This window comes from Canis lupus, chromosome 11, assembly GCF_003254725.2.
Source record: "Canis lupus dingo isolate Sandy chromosome 11, ASM325472v2, whole genome shotgun sequence".
NCBI lineage: Eukaryota > Metazoa > Chordata > Mammalia > Carnivora > Canidae > Canis > Canis lupus.
In genome coordinates this window covers 11,904,484-11,927,525 of record NC_064253.1, presented here as the reverse complement: position 1 = coordinate 11,927,525, position 23,042 = coordinate 11,904,484, and the positions used below count along the sequence as shown (strand labels likewise).

Here is a 23,042-nt window from a genome sequence, read left to right as displayed (position 1 = left end):
ACTGAACTTAGGGACTGTTTTTGCACTTCTTAATTTTAAAGTATAACGACCAACATAATAGAAGCTACACTGTGAAGCTTTTAGCTTTATTACAGGTTTTCGTATAATAGTTAAAACCAATACTCTTTTTTTTAAAAAAAAGACATAAAAATGAACGTGTGTATGTCAAAAGCATACAGCTAGGTATTTTCGCAAACCAAACACACCTGTGTAACCAGCACCCAGATCTAGAAAGAGAACATATCAGCATGGATTAGTTTTCCCTGTTTTTGTCTTCATAAAACGGAATCATACAGAATATTCTTTTGTTTTTGTTCTTAATGTTATGTTTTAAGACACATCCATACTGTTGTTATAGTAATAAATTACACATTCTTGTTGCTGCAAAACATTCCATTTTAAATATACCTCAATCAATTCATTCTATTACTGATGGACATATGCGTAGTTATCAGTTTTGTGCCACTATCAATAATGTTGTATAAACTTCCTAATATATGTGTCTTTTAGTAAACATGTGAACAAATTTGTGTTTGGTATATATGAGTAGAACAGCTAAATGACAGGGTAGGTGAATATTCTGCTTTAGAAATCTAAAGTGGCTGCATATTTTGTGAAAACATCAATTGCTCCACAACCTTGTCAACATTTTGATATATTTTATCTTTCTCATTTTAGCTATTATGGTGGTATAAAGTATATCTTATCGTGTTTGAATTTGCATTTCCCTGATGAACAATGATGCTCAGCAATTTTTCATGTTAAATGGCCTTTGAACATCCTCTTTGAAAAGGTTTAATTCATTTACAGAGAGAGAGCATGCATGCATAGGGTGGAGGGGCTGAGGAAGAGAGTATAATTATGAATATGCCTAAAAACTGGCCCCAAGTTTATCAATCACATTATCTATAATACTGAAGAATTTGAAATAACCTAAAGCATATCTACATAAAAAATGTAGCACAGTAGTCTCAACAAACTAAAAATACAGGGGAACTTTCTCAATTTGAGAAAAAATAGCTACAAAAACCCTACATCAACATTTTTTTTAAAGTAAGCTCCACACCCAATGTGGGGCTTGAGCTCACAACCCTAAGATCAAGAGTTACATGCTCTACCCAATGAGGCAGCCGGGCACCTCCTAAATCAATCTTAATGGTGGGAAACTAGAAGCTTTCTCACTAAGAATAGGAACAAAACAAAGATGTTAACTCTTACCACTACTTTTCAACATTGTACTGGAAGTTCTAGCTAATGCAATAAGACAAGGAAAGGAAATAAAAGGCATAAAAATTGGGAAGGAAAAAATAAAACTGCCTTTGTTAACAGATGACATCAGTGTCTAAGTAGAAAATCCAAACAAAAAAGCCTCCCAGAACTAATATGCATTTACAGCAAAGCTGCAGCATATAAGATTAACATGCAGAACTTAAGTCACTTTCTTACATAGCATCACTGAAAAATAGAATTTGAAGTTAAAAACAGTAACATTCCCCCCAAAATGAAATACTTAGGTATACTCTCATAAAACATGTAATAAGATGTGTATGGGGAAAACTCCAAAACTCTGATGAATGAAATAAAAGATCCAATAAATGGAGAGATGTTCATGTTCATGAGTAGGAAGGCTAAATACTTTCAAGATGCCAGTTCTTCCCAACTTGATATAGAGATTCGATTTAATCTCAATCAAAATTGGAGACAGTTATTTTGTGGATATCAATAAAATAATCCTAAACTTTATAGAGAGAGGCAAAAAAAAACAGAATAACCAAAAGAACACTGAATGAAAAGAACAAAATTGGAGGACTAAAGCTACTTGACTTCAAGCTTATAATAATCAATACATAATGTGGTATTGGTGGAAGAATAGAAAAATGGAAGAGAAAAGCCCCAAAATACATAAATATAATCAACTGATCTTTGAAGAATGAACAAAGAAGAGAATAGGGAAAAAAACAGTCTCTTCAGCAAATAGTGTTGGCTTAACTAGACATTCACATGCAAAAGTATGAATCTGCAGAGACCTTACACCCTTCACGAAAATCAACTCAAAATGGATTACATACCTAAATGTAAAGCACAAAAGTGTAAAATTCCTAGAAACAGGAGAAAATCTTGATGACCTTGGATTTGGCAGTGAGTTTTCAGATACAATAACAAATGCACGCTCCATTAAAGAATTGATAAACTTGGGCAGCCCGGGTGGCTCAAGCAGTTTAGCGCTGCCTTTGGCCCAGGGTGTGATCCCAGAGACCCAGGATCAGGTCCCACGTCGGGCTCCCTGCATGGAGCCTGCTTCTGCCTGTGTCTGTGCCTCTCTCTCTCTGTGTCTCTCATGAATAAATAAATAAAATCTTAAAAAAAAAAAAAAAAAGAATTGATAACTTCATTAAAATTAAAACTTTCTGTGAAAAATACTGTCAAGAGAATAAAAAAAAAGCCACAGTTTGGGAGAAAAATGAAAAGATGCCCCACACCATATATAGAGAAATGCAAATTAAAATAACAATGAGATAACACTATACCTCATGAAGGTGTATCTAATAGGTGTATACCTATTAGAATGATCAAAAATCTTTAACTCTGACAACACCAAATGCTGGCAAAAGGAACTCTCATTCACTTCTGGTGAGAATGCAAAATGGTACAGTTAATTTGGAAAACATTTTGGGAGTTTCTTTTAAGACTAAACATATTCTTGGGGCACCTGGGTGATTCAGTGGTTAAGTATCTGCCTCTGGCACAGGTCGTGATCCTGGGGTCCTGGGGTCGAATCCCACATCGGGCTCCCTACAGGGAGCCTGCTTCTCCCTCTACCTGTGTCTTTTCCTCTCTCTCTGTGTCTCTCTCATGAATAAATAAATAAAATCTTAAGGAAAAAAACACTAAACATATTTACCATATAGTTCAGCAATCACTCTCTTTAGTACTTATCCAGAAGAGCTGAAAACTTATGTACACACAAAAACCAGTACACGATGTTTACAGCAGCTATATTCATAACTACCAAAACGTGGAAACAACCAAGATGTCCCTTAGTAGGTTAATAAGTAAACTGGTGCTTCCAGTCAATAGAATGTTATTCAGCACTAAAAGGAAATGAGCTATCTAGTGACGAAAACATACAGGGAAAACTCAAATGCATATTAGTAAGTGAAAGAATCCAGTATAAAAAGATTACTGGAAAAAAAAAAAAAAAAAGATTACTGGGATACCTTCATCTGCCTTCAGCTCAGGTCGTGAACCTGGGGTCCGGGGATCAAATCCTGCATCAGGCTCCCTGCAAGGAGCCTGCTTCTCCCTCTGCCTATGTCTCTGCCTCTGTGTGTCTCTCATGATAAGTAAATAAAATTTTTAAAAAGATTACTTATCGCATGATTCCAACTGTATGATAATCTGGAAAGTGCAAAACTATAAAGATGGTAAAAAGATCAGTACACTGGAAGGGAAGGAGGGATGAAGAGGTGGAAACACATGATTTCTGGACAGTGAAACGACTCTGTGTGATATTAGGGTGGATATACAACACGTCCTTACACACCTGTCCAAACCCACAGCATGCAAAGCTATAAACTATAAAATTTGATGATTACAATGTGTTAATGTAGATTCATCAATCATAACAAATGTACCACACCACTTCTGTGGACGAAGTTGACAATGAGGGATAACGCATATATAGGGGCAACATATGGGAAATCTCTGTACCTTCACTCAACTTTGCTGTAAGCTTAATACTGTTCTGAAAAATAAGTCTATTAAAAAAAATAATAAAGCAGAGTAGCACAGTAAAAGGCTTATGTCATTATATGGAAAAAGTGGGTACCTACACACGATTCAACTTTCTGATAATATTCATTAAAACTAAGATATACTTATATTGAATAAGATATAAGCACTAAAGTCTTATATACAACTTGTTCACTAAACTAGAGCAGTCAGTCACTTACTAAAAGCTGTAGGAACTTGTCTTTGCTCCTGCCTCCCCATGCCTCTTTCGGTTTCCTAGTAAGTGCAAGAGGTGTGCAATGAGGAAGTGATGGAAGGGAACAAGGATGACTTAATTGCCTAGAGCACAAGTTCTGGGTGATCAGAACTAGTTCTCCAATATATGCAACTGTAGACACATCAGCATTTTTAATAAATGTGTATTTGCCCCCCTACATCATCACCTAGTAGTGTGCTGGAAATTATCCTTATAAAAAGTTCCAAGGTTGTTGTGAATGCCTTAGTATTTAAAATCCCAAACAAGATTAAAGAAGCCTACTAGAGCCCCTTTCTCTCCCAGTGATTAACACTAAAAGCTCTGGATAGAATACACAAAACAAAATCCTAAAATTAAATGATGACAGGTAAACTGGAAAAGGAGACAAAAACGCAAGGGTGAATTTTATGATTTTTTTTTTTTTTTTTGGTCCTTCTTTTCTCTTTCAGCTCCCTGAGAATGGCTCTAATTGTAGAACTATATACTATAGTGTGAATAGCAATGAGACCAAGAAAAACTTTTATCTTCTGATTGTCACACCAGGACTGCTGCTACCAAGAGAATGTAGGTGGAATTTTTTTTTCCCCTTTTCCTCCTCTCCCTATCCCATTTTCTTTCCCGACCCTGCCCTGAAGCCAAACCCAGTAGCTTATTAGGTGCAAGAAACCAGCAAGAATGAGAGCACTGACTTCTAAAATCCAAGAGAAAATTTACTTTTCTGGCCAGCTGAGTCAGGGAAACAGGACCTAGAAATCTGAATAGGAGGAGACAGACATCCTCCTTTGTATTAATTTTCTCTCCTTCCTTTTACCACTCTTCTCTAAGTGACCCAAGCTGAGTGGAAGTGGGTGACAATGCAACAGGTACAACTCTGACAGAAGACCAAGCTCCTGGGAAACAGACTTGGAAAACAGAGGTCACTGTGGGTTTCCCAAAGAACAGATTTGTTTTCTGTCCATTATAATAAAATGTCTTCTCTAGAACAAAGAAGAGGCACACTTATTGCCTATTTTAAGGATATGGGTTTTTCAGCTGTGACACAAACCGAAGACAGATGCAATATCAACCTCCCCTTCTCACCCCATCACATCACCCCATCAAGAGAGATAGAGAAAACTGGCACAAATGTGATATTCATGTGGCTTGCTATGCTTTGAATAAAAATGTTTAATCAACCATAAACCAGCAACCATAAAACATTTTCTAGATTAGAAGATAAAATTTCAGACTCTTTTCAGTTTCTGACAGAAAAAGCCAGTGAACCGTGAAAAGAAAATATCCAATCTGAATAACAGAGAAGGAAAAAAACAAAACAAAACAAAACAAAAAGCAGAAACTCAGGAACCTGTGAGATAGTATTAAAAATTCTAACATTCATGTCACTGGAATTCTAGAAAGAAGCATGCAAAAATATTTCAACAAATGATAGATAAAAACATTCCAAATTCGTTGAAAGACATAAATTTACAGAATCAAGAACAAGCAAACTCCAAATGGACATTGTTGCTATAAACATTGGGGTGCCGGTGTCCTGCTGTTTCACTGCATCTGTATCTTTGGGGTAAATCCCCAGCAGTCCAATTGCTGGGTTCTAGGGCAGCTCTATTTTTAACTCTTTGAGGAATCTCCACACTGTTTTCCAGAGTGGCTGTACCAGTTCACATTCCCACCAACAGTGCAAGAGGGTTCCCCTTTCTCCACATCCTCTCCAACATTTGCTGTTTCCTGTCTGGTTAATTTTTCATCATTCTCACTGGTGTGAGGTGGTATCTCATTGTGGTTTTGATTTCTATTTCCCTGATAGCAAGTGATGCAGAGCATTTTCTCATGTGCTTCTTGGCCATGTGTATGTCTTCTTTGGTGAAATTTCTGTTCATGTCTTTTGCTCATTTCATTATTCGATTGTTTCTTTGCTCTTTAGTTTAATAAGTTCTTCATAGATCTTCGATACTAGCCCTTTATCTGATAGGTATATCTTCAAGATTTGCAAATATCTTCTCCCATTCTGTAGGTTGTCTTTTAGTTTTGTTGACTGTTTCTTTTGCTGTGCAGAAGCTTTTCATCTTGATGAAGTCCCAGTAGTTCATTTTTGCTTTTGTTTCTCTTGCCTTCATAGATGTATCTTGCAAGAAGTTGCTATGGCCAAGGTCAAAAAGGGTTTTGGCTGTGTTCTCCTCTAGGATTTTGATGGATTCTTGTCTCACATTTAGATCTTTCATCCATTTTGAGCTTATCTTTGTGTATGGTGTAAGAGAAGGGTCTAGTTTCATTCTTCTGCACGTGGCTGTCCAATTTTCCCAGCACCATTTATTGAAGAGACTGTCCTTTTTCCGCTGGATAGTCTTTCCTGCTTTTTAGCATATTAGTTGACCACAGAGTTGGGGGCCCATTTCTGGGTTCTCTATTCTGTTCCATTGATCTATGTGTCTGTTTTTCGTGCCAGTATCACACTGTCTTGATGATCACAGCTTTGTAGTACAACTTGAAATCCGGCATTGTGATGCCCTCGGGCTCTGGTTTTCTTTTTCAATATTCCCCTGGCTATTCGGGTTTCTTTCTGATTCCACCCAAATCTTAAGATGATTTGTTCCAACTCTCTGAAGAAAGCCCATCGTATTTTGATAGAGATTGCATTAAATGTGTAAATTGCCCTGGGTACCACTGACATTTTCACAATATTAATTCTTCCAATCCATGAGCATGGAATATTTTTCCATCTCTTTGTGTCTTCCTCAATTTCTTTCAGAAGTGTTCTATAGTTTTTAGGGTATAGCTCCTTTACCTCTTTGCTTAGGTTTATTCCTAGGTATCTTATGCTTTTGGGTGCAATTGTAAATGGGATTGACTCCTTAATTTCTTTTTTTTTTTTTTTCAGTTTCATTGTTAGTGTATAGAAATGCCACTGAATTCTGGGCATTGATTTTGTATACTGCCACACAGAGGAACTGCTGTATGAGTTCTAGCAATCTTGGGGTGGAGTCTTTTAGATTTTCTATGTACAGTATCATGTCACCTGCAAAGAGGGAGAGTTTGACTTCTTTGCCAATTTGAATGCCTTTTATTTCTTTTTGTTGCCTGACTGCTGAGGCTAAGACTTCTAGTACTATGTTAAATAGTAGTGGTGAAAGTTGACATCCCTGTCGTGTTCCTGATCTTCGGGAAAGGCTCCCAGTGTTTCCCCATTGAGAATATTTGCTGTGGTCTTTTCGTAGATGGCTTTTAAGATGCTGAGGAATGTTGCCTCTATCCCTACACTCTGAAGAGTTTTGATCAGGAATGGATACTGTATTTTGTCAAATGCTTTCTCTGTATCTATTGAGAGGATCATATGGTTCTTGTTTTTTCTCTTGTTGATATGATCTATCACATTGATTGCTTTACGAGGGCTGAACTAGCCTGGCATCCCGGGGATAAATCCCACTTGGTCATGGTGAATAATCTTAACGTACTGTTGGATCCTATTGGCTGGTATCTTGTTGAGAATGTTTACATCTGTGTTCATTAGGGATACTGGTCTATAATTCTCCTTTTTGGTGGGATCTTTGGTTTTGGAATTAAGGTGATGCTGGCCTCATAAAACGAGTTTGGAAGTATTCCATGCCTTTCTATCTTTCAGAACACATTTAGCAGAATAGGTATTGTTTCTTCTTTAAATGTTTGATAAAATTCCCCTGGGAAGCCCTCTGGCCCTGGTCTTTTGTGTCTGGGGAGGTTTTGAATGACTGCTTCAATTTCCTCCTTAGTTATTGGCCTGTTCATGTTTTCTATTTCTTCCTGTTCCACTTTTGTTAGTTTGTGGTTTTCCAGAAATGTGTCCATTTCTTCCAGATTGCCTAATTTACTGGCATACAGGTGCTCATAATGTTTTAAAAATCATTTGTATTTCCTTGGTATTGGTTGTGATCGCTCCTTTTTCATTTGTGATTTTATTAATTTGAGTCTTTTCTCTTTTTAATAAGGCTGGCTGATGGTTTATCTTATGAACTCTTTCAAAAAACCAACTCCTGATTTTGTTGATCTATTCTACAGTTCTGGTCTCTATTTCATTGAGTTCTGCTCAAAACTTTATTAACTCTCTTCTTATGCTTGGTGTAGGTTTTATTTGCTGTTCTTTCTCCAGTTCCTTTGGGTGTGAGGTTAGCTTGTGTATTTGAGTTTTTTCTAATTTTTTGAGGGATGCTTGTATTGCAATGTATTTCCCTCTTAGGACTGCTTTTGCTGTATCTCAAAGATTTTGATTGGTTGTGTCTTCATTTTCATTAGTTTCCATAAATCTTTTTAATTCTTCTCTAATTTCCTAGTTGAGCCTTTCATCTTTTAGCAGGATGCTCTTTAACATCCACGTGTTTGAGTTTCTTCCAAATTTCTTCTTGTGATTGAGTTCAAGTTTCAAAGCATTATGGTCTGAAAATATGCAGTGGACAATCTCAGTCTTTTGTTATCGATCAAGACCTGATTTGTGACACAGTATGTGGTCTACTTTGGAGAGAGTTCCATGTGCACTTGAGAAGAATGTGTATTCAGTTGCTTTTGGATGTAAAGTTCTGTAAATATATGTGAAATCCATCTGGTCCGGTGTACCATTTAGAGCTCTTGTTTTGGGACGCCTAGGTGGCTCAGCAGTTGAGTGTCTGCCTTTGACTCAGGGTGTAATTCCAGGACTGAGTCCCACATCAGACTCCTTGCAGTAGGCCTGCTTCTCCCTCTGCCTATGTCTCTGCCTCTCTCTGTGTCTCTCATGAATAAATAGATAAATCTTTTAAAAAAGAAAAAGCTGTTTCTTTGGAGATGTTCTGCTTAGAATATCTGTCATTTGCAGAAAGTGCCACATTGAAGTCTCCTACTATTAGCGTATTATTTTCTAGTATGTCTTTACTTTGGTTATTAATTGATTGATATACTTGGCAGCTCCCACATTAGGGGCATAAATATTCATGATTGTTAGGTCCTCTTGTTGGATAGATCCTTTAAGTATGATATAGTGTCCCTCCTTCATCTCTTACTACAGTCTTTGGGATAAATTTTAATTTATCTGATATGAGGATTGCTACCTCAGCTTTCTTCTGAGACCATTTGAATGGCAAATAGTTCTCCAACCTTTCATTTTCAGGCTGTAGGTGTTCTTAGGTCTAAAATAAGTCTCTACTAGACAGCAAATAGAGGAGTCTTGCTTTTTTATCCAGTCGGGGATACCCTGCATCTTTTGATGGAATCATTAAGCCTATTCACGTTCAGAGTTACTATTGAAAGATATGAATTTAGTGTCATCATAATACCTATTCAGTCCATTTTTGTGGCTTATTTTTTGGGCTTCCTCCTTCTTTTACAAGGTCCCTCTTAATATTTCTTGCAGAGCTGGTTTGGTGGTCACATATTCTTTCAGTTTCTTGGAAGCTCTTTATCTCTCCTTCTATGCTGAATAAGAGCCTTACCGGATAGAGTATTCTTGGCTGCATGTTCTTCTCATTTAGTATCCTGAATATATCCTACCAGCCCTTTCTGGCCTGCCAGGTCTCTGTGGAGAGGTCTGATGTTAATCTAATATTTCTCCCCATATAAGTTAGGGATCTCTTGTCTCTTGCTTGAAGGATTTTCTCTTTATCTTTGGAATTTGCAAGTTTCACTATTAAATGTCGAGGTGTTGAATGGTTTTTGATTTTTTTTTTTTTTGGGGGGGGGAACCTATCTCCTGGATTTGAATGCCTGTTTCCCTCTCCAAATTAGGGAAGGTCTCAGCTATGATTTGTTCAAATAGGCTTTCTGGTCCTCTGTCCCTCTTGGCGCCCTCTGTAACCCCAATTGTACATACATTTTTCCTTCTGAGGCTGTCATTTATTTCCCTTAACCTTTCCTCATGGTCTTTTCATTGTTTTTCTCTTTTTTCCTCAGCTTGCCATCAACTTGTCTTCTATGTCACTCACTCTTTCTCCTACCTCATTAACCCTCGTCATTAGAACCTCCAGTTTGGATTGCATCTTTTAATTGGTTTTTAATTTCAGCCTCATTAGATCTAAATTCTTCAGTCATGAAGTCTCTTGATTCCTTTATGCTTTTTTTTTTCCAAAGCCACCAGTAGCTTTATAATTGCGCTTAATTGGCTTTCTGACACCAAATTGTAATCCAAATTCTATACTCTGTGGCAGAGAGTATTGCTTCTGATGCTTTCTTTTGTGGTGAGTTCTTCTTTCTAGTCCTTTTTCTCAGTGAAGAGTGGCTGTATGAGTGGGCTGAGTCAAGAATATCAACCACGACCTAAGTAAATTTTACCCTAGATGATTCTGCTGAGGTCAGAGACCAGAAATTGAAACCAAAGATCAGAACGAAATAAAACAAAAGGACCACTAAAATGAAAAACAAATTTTAAAACAAAGTAGCAAAAAATAAAAGGCCAATAATTGTAAAGAATAGGGGAAAAAAAAGAAAACAATAAAAGAAAAAGAAAGAAAAGAAAAAAAGAAGGGGGACTAGGAGATGGTGGAGGGAGAATGTAGTCTACCTGAGGGATTCTAGAGGGTGATCCTCTTGTTTCTGAGTATATTAAGTTCTGTATGTTAGAAGATGCTCAGTCCCAAATTTCTGTAAAGCAGAAATACTTGTAGAGGGCCCCAAAATTGACCACCAAAACATAAATGAGATAAAATAAGGGGGCAGAATGCAAATGAGGAATCTCACAGAATGAACCAGCATGGTATACCACTTGGTTCTGGATGCATACTGGTCATGTTTTAGAAGGTATTCAACTTCCGCCATTGTAGAACAAAATGAGGCAGAGAAAAGAAAAAAAAAGCCACACACAAAAACCCGTATCTTGTGTATCTCCCAAAATTAAGTTGAGTATGTTGAAGGGAATCCAGAAGTGGAAAATATATCTAGGACCTTGTTAGAAGCCAAAACCCTTCTCTCTGTAGTGTTCCAGTTCATAGATTTTCAGGATGATTTGAAAGTTATCTAGGTAAGTTGGTGGGGCCCAGTGATTTGAGGACCCTACTCCTCTGCCATCTTGCCCTCCCCCCATAAAAGTCTTACTTTAAAGATACAGATAGTTAACAGTAAAAACGTTAAAAATAAAGAGACCATAAAGAGCAATAAAGAGACAAATCATATGATAAAAGGATCATCAATTTACCAAGAAACCATAACAATGTTATAAGTCTATGTTTCTAAGAACAGAGCATCACTCTGAAGGAAAAACCTAACAAAAAATATAAATAAAAAATTAAAAATCTACATTACATTTGGAGACTTCACCACTCTTCTCTCAGTAATAGAATAGATAAGTAACAAGGCAAAAAATTAAGAAAGCAAAAGCTGATTCTCTGAGAAGATCACAAGATGTCCTGTAGTAAGACTAAAATAAATGAATAAATAAGTAAACAAACAGAAGAGATAAACTATCAATATCAGGAATGAAAAGGCAGGGGCATCACCCACAGATGCCACAGACATGGTCACAGGATAATAGAGTATTTTCTTTTAAAGATTTTATTTATTTATTCACGAGAGACACACAGAGAGAGGCTAGGCAGAGGGAGAAGCAGGCTCCTCCTCATAGGGAGCCTGATGTAAGACTCCACCCCCGGACGAGAATCACAAACCAAAGGCAGATGCTTAACCGCTGAGCCACCCAGGCATCCCAGAATAATAGAGTATTATGAAAAACCTTATGCCCATAAATTTCACAATTTAGACTGAATGGACAAATTCCTTGAAAGACCCATACTACAGAAGTTCTACAAGAAATAACCCTGTATGTATTATGAATTTGAAGTTAAAAGTCTTTCAAAAACAAAACTACATGCTCAGATGATTTCACTAGTGAGTCCTATTAAGACATAAGACTAATTTTATACAACTTTCAAGAATATAGAAGAGGAATAAACACTCTCCAATTCCTTTAATGAGACCAGTATTTCTTATACCAAAATTAAAGACATTACAAGTAAAAGAAAATACTACACAAATATCTATCATGACAATAATTGCCTAAACAAAATACTATCAAGCTGAATACAGCAACATATAAAAAGGTTAAGTACATTTATGATTCTATGGGCTTATTCTAGGAAAGCAAGGTTTATTCAGTGTTTTAAAATCAATCATTATAGGGATGCCTGGGTGGCTTGGTGGTTGAGCATCTACCTTTGGCTCAGGTCGTGATCCTGGAGTCCCCAGGAGGGAGCCTGCTTCTCCCTCTGCCTCTCTTTGTGTGTCACTCATGAATAAATAAAATCTTTTAAAGATAAAATAAAAACAAAAAGATAAAAATCAATCATTATAATCCACATTATAATTAACCTTAGAAGGTTACATAATCATCTTATTAAATGCAGAAAAGGAATTTGCTAACACCAGCCTTCAGTTGTGAATATAAAATTTCAGAAAACTAAGAATAAAACTCCTTTAATTTGATGAAAGAAATCTAGAAAAAAACTTAAGGGGCAACTTGCTGGCTCAGTCAATAGAATATGCAACTCTGAATCCTGAGGTTTTGAGTTCAAGTCCCATGTTGGTGGAGAGATTACTTAAAAAATAAAATGTTTAAAAAACAAAAAAACTTAACAGGTAACATCATATGTAAGAGAGAAAGAATATTACCCTCCTAAAGTTCACAAAAGGGAAAGTGATACCCACTTTTACTACTCCTATTCAATATTATACTAATGGTCCTAGCTATTACATTAAGACATAGAGACTGGAAACAAAACTCCAAATCACAAACAGCATGATTATATACATGAAAATCCCATGGATGCTACAAAAAAACACTACTATACCTAATGAGTGCTTAGTACAGTTCCTGGATAGAGGGTCAACAGGCCACCAATAAATAAATGTAAAAGAAATTGTGGGATCCCTGGGTGGCGCAGCGGTTTGGCACCTGCCTTTGGCCCAGGGCACAATCCTGGAGACCCGGGATCGAATCCCACGTCGGGCTCCCGGTGCATGGAGCCTGCTTCTCCCTCTGCCTGTGTCTCTGCCTCCCTCCCTCTCTCTCTCTCTCTCTCTGTGTGTGACTATCATAAATAAATAAAAATTAAAAAAAAAAAAAGAAATCGTGAAATAAGTATAAGCCAACAAAATATGTGCTAGATTGGTACGCTGAAAACTACAAACAGTGATGAAAAAAATCAAGTAAATCAACAAAATGTAAAGAAACAGTAAATCTATGCCTTAAAGGCTCAACATGTTAAATCTCCCAAAATTAATCTATGGATTCATCACTATCCCAAATAAAAATTTCAGGTGGAAGTTTTGGTAGAAGTCAATCAATTGATCCTAAACTTATATGGAAAGGCAAAAGTAGAAGAGCCAAAACAATTTAGAAAAAAGTCAATGGACTCATACGACTAATTTCAAGACTCAGTTACAGTAAGACAGCATACAACTGGCAAAAGGAAACAGTAAATCCGTGAAATAGAATGGAGTCCAGAAATAGATGTATGCACATATGTATGGTTCAACTGATCTTTGAAAAAGATGCAAAGATAACTCATCAAGAAACATTTTAAATCAAGCCTTTTTTTTTTTTTTAAGATTTTATTTATTCATGAGACACACACAGAAAGAGAAAGGCAGAGAGACACAGGCAGAGGCAGAAGCAGGCCCCATGCAGGGAGCCCAATGTGGGACTCAATCCCAGGACTCCAGGATCACACTCTGGTCAGAAGGCAGGCGATAAACCGCTGAGCCACCCAGGCGTCCCATAAGTTTAGCTTCTTAAACTTAGCACAGAGCATCTGAAATTCATTGATGATGTTGTATACACTGCAAAATACAATCAATCAAATTTGAAGTAACATTTACTGGACACTCCACTTATCAACATCTGACTATACATAACCTTTTGAAATGCAAACAAAACATTTACCACAAGGTCCATACTTTGAGCCATAAAATAAACCTTAACAATATGATTATTTTTCAATAATTGGTGCTGGAACAGCTGGGTATCCATATGCAAAATACCCCATATCGTGAACTTACATGTAAACTCAAAATGAATTGGAGGCATAAATGTTAAGTTGAAATTACACATGTCTAGGAGAAAGTGTAACTAAAACCTTTGTGACCTTGGGTTAGTGTTAGGAAAGGATTTCATATGTGACATCTAAAGTACTATTGATCACAACAACAAAAGGATAGCTCGAAAATAGCATAAAAAGAGAAGGCACGGACCGGGAAAAAATCTGCAAAACCACAACTGGCAAAGGATTTGTATCGAGAATTCATAAAGAATTCTCAAAACTTAATAAAGAGATCCAAATTTTTAAATGGGCAAAAGATGTGAAAGGACATCACCAAAGATGATTTTCAGATGGTGAATAAGCACATGAAAAGCCACTCAACATCACTATAACAGAATGTATATTGAAGCCACAATGAAATAACACTACAAACCAGTTAGAAGGGCTAAAAATCACTGGTGTGCTGGAAAATATTTAGCAAGAAGGTCTTTGAGAGGGAAGACTCATTTACAGCTTTTGCTCAATGCCTGCTGTGGCTATGTACCCCTCACTGAAAGTGGACTTGGAAGATATGTAAGTTACACTGTACAAATACAATAGACATATAACCTCAAGAGCACAGGAAATAATAAAATGCAGTAAGAGAATTCAGAAGTGACAAGTTTTTAATATTTATTACATTTTTTAAATTTTTTTTTTTATTTATTTATGATAGTCACAGAGAGAGAGAGGCAGAGACACAGGCAGAGGGAGAAGCAGGCTCCATGCACCGGGAGCCCGACGTGGGATTTGATCCCGGGTCTCCAGGATCGCGCCCTGGGCCAAAGACAGGCACCAAACCGCTGCGCCACCCAGGGATCCCTATTTATTACATTTTTAAAAAAGATTTATTTATTTGAGAGAGAAAGGAGAGGCAGAATGAGAAAGAGAATTAGTGAAGCAGACTCCCTGCTGAGTGCAGTCCAACACTGAGCTAGATCCCTGAATCCTGGAGATCATGACTTGAGCCAAAATCAAGAGTCGGCTGTTTAACTGCCTGAGCCACCCAGATGCCGCACCTTCATTTTCAATGTAATTCATTTAAATATGTTTGTGTAACTTAATTTTAACAATGGCTTTAAAAACCAGCTTACAAATTCCCAATTGAACAATATTTAACAATCACTTCTTTCAATCCAAAATAAACCAACCTAAAGCTCACCATTACCCAAAATCAAAACCGACATTAGCAAGAGCAGACAAGGTGTGGAGCAACCAGTATTCTCATTCATTGCTATGGTAATGTAACAAAACATCTCCTTTAGAAAAGGGTTTGGCAGTTTCTTTCTTAAGTCCCCCCCACCCCCACCCCGTCCTTTTCCTCCTTGCCTTCCTTCCTTTAAACCTTTTATAATTTTATTAGACTTCAAAGCAGGAATGAATAAAACTTGACCAGAGACTAAAATCTAGCTGCACAGAAGGTTCCCTGGGGCTAGCTTTTCAAGATTACAACATTCAATAATCATATAAAGCGTGACTCTGAATAAAGGTAAAGTTTCTGTATTAAAATGACTTTGATGATGCCAGGAAATACACTGACATGCTTCTGTATTGAAGCATCGTGTTTTTTAAAAAATGAAACCATAGCTTAACGATTCTCCGACTGGAATAACACTGTCCTAATGGGTAACTGTCCTCAGTTGTATTAGTACTAGAGCCATTAACTCATGGGATGAAAAGCAAATGACTTCACTTCTTGTAAAGCGTTCTGGCAGAAGTACAGCAGTTTCTTACAAAGGCAAACATACTTCCCATACAACCCAGCAATCCTGCTTCTAAGTTTTCATCCAAAAGAAAACTGTGTTCATACAAAAACCTGCACGTAAATGTTTATATTAGCTTTATTCATTAATGCCAGCAGCTGGAAACAATGGAATGGCCCTTCAACAAACAACTGTGATATATACATACAATGAAATACTAAATTCAGCAATAAAAAAGTAATGAACTATTGATAATGTACAACATGAGTCTCAAACCATTCACACTAAAGAAGCTACACAAAAAGTTTTATACTGTATGATTCCATCTATATGATATTCTGAAAAAATACAAACTCTACACACATCAGTGGTTGCCAGAGATTAGGACTGGGAAGGGTTGGGGATTCCTGGGTGGCTCAGCGGTTTAGCGCCGCTTTCAGCCCAGAGCCTGACCCTGGAGACCCGAGATCGAGTCCCGCATTGGGCTTCCTGCATGGAGCCTGCTTCTCCTTCTGCCTGTGTCTCTGCCTCTCAATCTCTCTGTGACTCTCATGAATAAATAAATAAAATATTAAAAAAAAAAAAAGGACTGGGAAGGGTTAACTATGTGAGAGAATTTTTTTTAGATGAAAGTGTTCTGTATCTTGATTGAAGTGGTAGTGAATTTTACTAAATTGAGGTTAATTTTGCCTCAAGTAAAAACTATCATCACAGAAAAAAAACCCATAGCAGTGCCATTTCATAGCAAAGTGGCTACTTGTAAAATTAACATCAAAAGCAAATTTTGTTCTTTTTAAGAAGAAAGTTGCAAAAAAAGTGATTAACTCTGCCTCAAGCAACTTCATATAATGACATTTTTTACAGGTACTAAAAGTAACTCATTCTCAAAAAACAGAATTTAATGGTTTTAAGGGAAAAGTGGTCAACTTGATCCTGCTTCATTAAATCTTTCTAGTAATTTTCAACGCTCACCCGCTTTAAACACTTGATGACAAAATGTCTTCTCCCTAACAGAGGTAACTCACACTGAAATTTTCAAAAAAATGAGTACTAAATTGGAGGTCTACCCAGAGATCAAAAAACAGAATTGAGAAAATTTCTACACTGTTACTACCTGTTGTATAGGCACAGCACATACTAATTTAGAAGCTTTGTAGCAATAGTCCCCTTGTCTTACTCTATTCTCTTGATAATTTCACCCACTTTCCAGATTTCAAAGATCATTTCTACGCCATCAAATCACTCAGTCTTCTATATCATTTTTGTGCCATGTGTATATTTCAATTACACATTGATCCCCTGGCATTGCAGGCAACTGTTCACACAGCTATGTTTATTATACTGACTCTCCTTGTTTCATACATGCCTTAGGACACGGACTTGATGTCCACAGCCTGGTTTAATGTAATCATTCAATAAATTTATGACAGATTCCTAAATCAACCTTCTTAGCCCATCCAGTATTTCTAACTACTTAATGTTCTTTTCATTGGTGTAAAGTAACCACAAATGAAACGAAACTTATAATTCCTGTGTCTAAGTAAGAATCACTCAAAGAGAGGGAGACATTTTAAGTCTCTAGATATCTAACTTTTCATCTACTGTTCCATCAATTCCTTTTCTCCTTTATTATTTGTGCTTTCTTTCTTGAGGTCTTTAACCTCAGACATAAAAAAAACCCTCCAACTCATCAACTTACCAGTAATACCTCCTTTTCAAATTTACCTCTTAGGCTGTGGCACATTAATCTTCCCAGGTGATCATGTTAACTGCCATAAAAATCTTTCATAGCTCTCACCCACTTAAATAACAAATTCCAAAGCCCTTCACAATCTCACCACATAGTAAACGTGTAACATCCTATATTCAACAACTCACACAGATTTTTTTATGGCTCCCTAGAATATGGACTGACTCTTGAGTGACCCTTGTTATTCTTTCACTTTGAAATTTCATTACCCCTTCAAGGTCTCTCTTATATATTATGTCTTTAATGAGCTTCTCCCAGCCAAGAGAAGCATTTACTATTCATCTACTATGTGTCAGAAACATCGATAGGAAGGAGAATCTCCCCAGTGTTTCAATGGTATTTTCAGTGGAAACTGGTATATTTTCGGACCATAGAATCACAACCTGTACCAGAGTTTTCTGAACATCTCTTTCTTCTCCACTAGAAATTTTCTGTTCTTAAAGATTTGCAGTAATTTGCTATTTGCACTGATGATCACCTAAACAGTATGGCAAAGAGTAAATACCCAAGTATTTGGAGGGTGAAGTCAATGAAGTCAGATATCTTCTGAGCATAGGGTTAGAGAAAAGGAATTTTAAGACCATCTGGAAACTCAAATATGAAATGCTCTATAATTTCTATCATGTGACACTTGGGAAAACTATGGTCCTCATCTTAACTTCAACTGACCCTTATATTTAAGTTTGGTATGAGAACCAGTGTGAACATCTATGGTCAACTGATTTTTCAACCAGGATGCCAAGACCACTCACATGGGGGAAAGAATAGTCTTTTCAACATATGGTGCTAGGACAATTGAACTGCCACGTGCAAAAGAATAAACCTCATGCCAAATTCAAAAATTAACTCAAAACAGATCAAAGACCTAAAAGAGCCAAAACCATAAAATTCTTAGAAGAAAAAATATATGTAAATCTTCACGACCTTGGATTTGGCAGGGAATTCTTAGATAGGACAGTGAAAGTATGAGCAACAAAATTTAAAAAATAAACTAGACTTCATCAAACAATTTTTAAACTTATTAAGGATGCCATCAAGAACATGGAAAGACAACCCAGAGAACGGGAGAAAACGTCTGCAAATCATATATCTGGTAAGGAACTCGCACCCAGAATACATAAAGAATTCTTATAACTCAGTAATAGACAATTCAATTAAACAATGAGCAAAGGATCTGAATAGACATTCCTAAGGAGACATACAAATGGCCAACAAGCCTATGAAAAGATACGCAACATCTTTAGTCAACAAGAAAATGAAATCAAAACCACACTTCAGGGCAGCCCGGGTGGTTCAATGGGCCTTCAGTTCAGGGCTTGATCTTGGAGACCCAGGATCCAGTCCCATGTCAGGCTCCCTGCATGGAGCCTCCTTCTCCCTCTGCCTGTGTCTCTGCCTGCCTCTCTCTCTCTCTCTCTCTCTCTGTGTGTCTCTCATGAATAAATAAAATCTTAAACACACACACACACACACACACATTCACACCCACTAAGATGAAGAGAACCAAAAAAAAAGTCACAATAACCGGTGTTGGTGACGATCTGAAGAAACTGGTACCTTCTTCATACATGGCTGGTGGAAATGTAAAATGGTGTGGCCACTTTAGGAAACCGGTCTGGCAATTATTCAAATGATTAAATGTAGAGTTACCATAGGACCCAGTAACTCTACCTGTACATAAATGTGTTTATTGCAGTATTATTCATAATAGCCAAAATATGGAAACAACCCATACATCCATCAACTGAGGAATGGATAAACAAAATATGGTATAGCCACTCAATGAAGCAATACTCCATTTCATTCCATTTTGTAAAAAGGAATGAAGTACAGACCTTGAAAACATGATGCAAGTGAAAGAAGCCAGTCATGAAAAACCAATTACAGGATTTTATTCATACAAAGTCTAGAACAGAGAAGTCTGTAAGAGATAGAAAGTTAATCAGTGGTTGTTGAAGGTTGGGGTGTGGGGGCAGGCGATGATAGTTAAAACATACAGGGTTTCTTTTTGAGGTAATGAAAATGTTCTAAAACTGTGGTGATGGTTGCATATATCTATAAATATATTAAAAACTATTAAGTTGTACACATTAAATGAGTGAAATTGCATGGTATGTGAATTATGCATCAATATAGCTGTTTAAAATAGAGAACAAGGGATATAATATAAATTTTCTGACTTTTTTTTATTAAAGATTTTATTTACTTGAGAGACTTGTTGGAGAAAGCAGACTTCCTGCTGAGCAGGGATTCCTAGGACCCTCAGATCAGGACCTGAACCAAAGACAGATGCTTAACGGACTGAGCCACCCAGGCATCCCTTTATTTATTTATTTATTTATTCATTTTCAAGGTGTTGTCTCCATGCTGTTTTAGTGTAAGCACCTTTTAAGCTTAGGGTTGTAGCATTTAAGGAAAAAGCAGTATCCCTAAACAATTTAAAGCCTTGCCTCTCAGGTACCAAAAAGAACGAGCTTTCACTGGATTCTTTCTCCTCATTCCATTCCCTGCCCCCTAATGCCAGCTTTCACCAATTTCTTGTTTCATAGTCAAAACAGAAACAAACAATAGGATTTTTAAATATGCTTTGTTTACTGAATTTGGCTTTATGTGATTATTCTTGATTGTGAATGGAAAAGAGTCTTATATTGTGTTAATAAAAATATACATATGCACTAAGCTTATGGTCATTACAAGCTTAACAAAGATGACAATGAAAATGTCTGTAATTTTATTTTCACCTATATGGATTTCAGTTGATTTTTCCCTCCAAATGCTCTCAAAGGAAAGTTTCTATATAAATAAAATTTTTAAAACTGACTTACTTTTGCTTTAATTAAAAGACATTAAGTTATATGCCTTTCAATTTACAGCTTAGTAATAACTATTTAAAGCAGATAATCTGCATCAGAATCATTTGGGGCTTAGCAACACATTACTGTCTATGGACCAGAAGGAAAGTCATGAGGAGTTTATTAAAAATGCATAATAATAGACTTATCCCAGCCCTACAGAATCATAATTCGTACTTTAACAAGATTCCTAGGTAACTTATGTATAAAGTTTGAACGCCACTGTTCTAGAGCATTTATTACACATGCAGATTCCAGTAAGTTTGAAATGAGGCATCTGCATTTCAAACTAGAATCCCCCCAACACACTGCTGTTTGAGAAGCACTTTTGAAAACAGAAACAGAGTTCATGGAAAAAAAAAAAAAAATCCCTTCAGAACAGTTTGCTATACTGAAAAGCACTGTTGTATATCCTTCCTGTTATAGTTTGGAAACCAAAAGAAGATTCTGAATTTACAAATCTCAGTTATACCACCTTAAAGTCCTGAATGAATCTATAAAATAAGGGATGTACAATCAAAACCAACTTTACAACTTGCACAGTGCACTAACCAAGATTAAATTTATTCATACTCAAACTTCTGTAGACTTCTATTGAAAAAAAAAAAAACCTTATGAAAAAGTCCCATCCAAATGAGAAATACAGATTATAGTTCTTTGTACTCAAATCTAAAAAACCTCAATTATGCAGAATGCTTAGTGTTCACAGTATTCTGGTTTACACTACTAGGTCAATAGTTTGTTTTGATCCTAGCTGATGGAAAACCTTTGCAGCCCTCAAAGGAAATACAGGCCTTTGAATCCTGGATAGATATTCTCATTATTTTTAAGGAAAGCCTTACAGTACATTTAAAGAGTTAAAAAGATACTAAATCCAAAAGGTCAATTCGTTATGCAAGAGAATTCTTACTAATTCTCAGGAGATGCTATTTTGACAATGAATCAAGCAAACATTTACTAATTGGAAATGTTCAAGCCTGGGAGGTACACAAAGATGATCAAGGCACTATCCCTAGCCCCAAGAAGCATATGATCTGAGGGGAGGCGGGGTCTGACTGGGAACCTGTATACACAATTTGCAGAGTATGGTCAGTGCGGAAAACGGTTCCCGGAAGTTTCCAAGAAATGAATTTCAGATGATGAGTATTTGAAAGTAATTTCCAATTGATCTGGTGTCGAGCTGCACGAACCAAGAAAGCTTACGGGAAAAAAAAAAAAAAAAAAAGCACTTTATAAGGAAATATAGCCCAAGGTAAACAATCTTCCGGGCAATTTGCTTACATTCTAATACACACACACACACACACACACACAAAACCGGGCTAGGAGGTGTGCGCGCCCTCAACAAATGCAAAGCAATTCAAACCCGAAGTCGATCTAGGAGGCCAATGCAGTTAACAGTGTTTCCTTTTACAAAAACAGGAACACTCAACTTCAGAGATCGCTGACCATGCGAGAAAAGAGGAAAAAGGGAGTGAGGATCTGCTATTTCTCCGTGGTAACTTAAAAAAAAAAAAACACCTACCAGCACTTTCCTGGACTACTCCCTCCCAACTTTATATTTTATAAACACTCTTATTCTTAAAAAGTCTAGGAACTACAGAAGACAAAAACCAGTTCAATGCATCTAACAGTCCCCGAGCCCCTCCCTCCGGGGGAACTGGCTGTCGGCGCGGGGCCGCGACTGGGAGAGCGCTCCCCGGGGAGCCACGGCCACTCAACGCCCCGTTGCCTGCTCTCCCGTTCCAGGGGCACACCCTCCCTGGGGAAGGGAACCGCGAGCGCCTCTCCCAAGGGGCTGCGGAGGTCGCCGGGAGGGTGGTGGGGAGGCTCACCGGGACTCAGGGTAAGCCCCTCGGTGGTCTGGAGAGGAGGTGCAAGTGACACCGAGGAAGGCCAGCTGAGCGGGGAAGGGTGCTGGGATGCTCGGGCGAGGTCCCGGCCCCTGAGGCTCAGGTCGGCCCCCGGCGGCGGGCTGGTCTCCCCAGGAAGCCTCGCCGTCCAGGTACGTGAGGTGGGGCCCGCGTCACAGGTGTCGCCGGGACCAGGTCCCGCACACCCGGGGGGTGGGGAGGCACAAGTACGGCCAGGGGAAAGGCACCTAAGGGGAGACGCGCGGCGGCAGCGGAGCGCGGCACCCACGGCGGCGCGGTCTCACCTCTAAGGTGGACACAGTGCTGGTGAACAGGTCCTCTCCGTCCTCCAGCTCCTCAAAGTCGGTGGGCTTCGCGTCCCCCAGCGGAGGAGGCTCCCTCTCGGCCGCCATCTTCGCTCCTCCAGACGACTGCGCGAGCGGGGCCTCGCGGGCCTGTCACGTGAGCACGCACGGCAGGGCTGGCGCGCCGGCCGCCCCGCGCCCCGCCCCCGGCCCCGCCCCCGCCCCCGGCCCCGCCCCCCGCGGGCCGCCGCCCGTGGCCCCGCCCCCGGCCTCGTGACCGCGAGCGCCGCGCTCGGCTCCGCCCCTTTGCCTCTCCCTCCTTCCACCCCGCGTCTGGGTCGCCGTCGCCTCTCGCCGCCCGCTTGCTGCTGCCCCGACCTGGGTGGGAGGCTCTTGGGCTCTTCTCACCCTCACCCTCGCAGCACGTCTAGGCCAAGCGATGTCTCTCGCTCTTGCCAGTTTTAAAGCTGGGAGGACCCCTGTTCGGATCTGCTCTAGGAAGTGGAAGGGTTTGGGGACCAGTCTTCGCGCTTGGATTATACACAGATCGAGGGCAAGATTGAGGATTGATGGAAAAGAGCAGGTCC

At 38.4% G+C, this 23,042-nt stretch overlaps 1 protein-coding gene across 1 annotated transcript in view; it reads right to left on the bottom strand.

Moving 5' to 3' along the window:
* Positions 1–22,616, bottom strand: part of SNX2 (sorting nexin 2) — a 57,110-nt gene extending 34,494 nt beyond the window's left edge. Inside the window, exon 1 of the mRNA XM_025432187.3 lies at positions 22,456–22,616. Coding sequence (XP_025287972.1) covers positions 22,456–22,563 — 108 coding nt within the window. The 5' untranslated portion in view covers positions 22,564–22,616. The remainder of the gene's footprint in view (positions 1–22,455) is intronic.
* Positions 22,617–23,042: the final 426 nt, after the last annotated feature.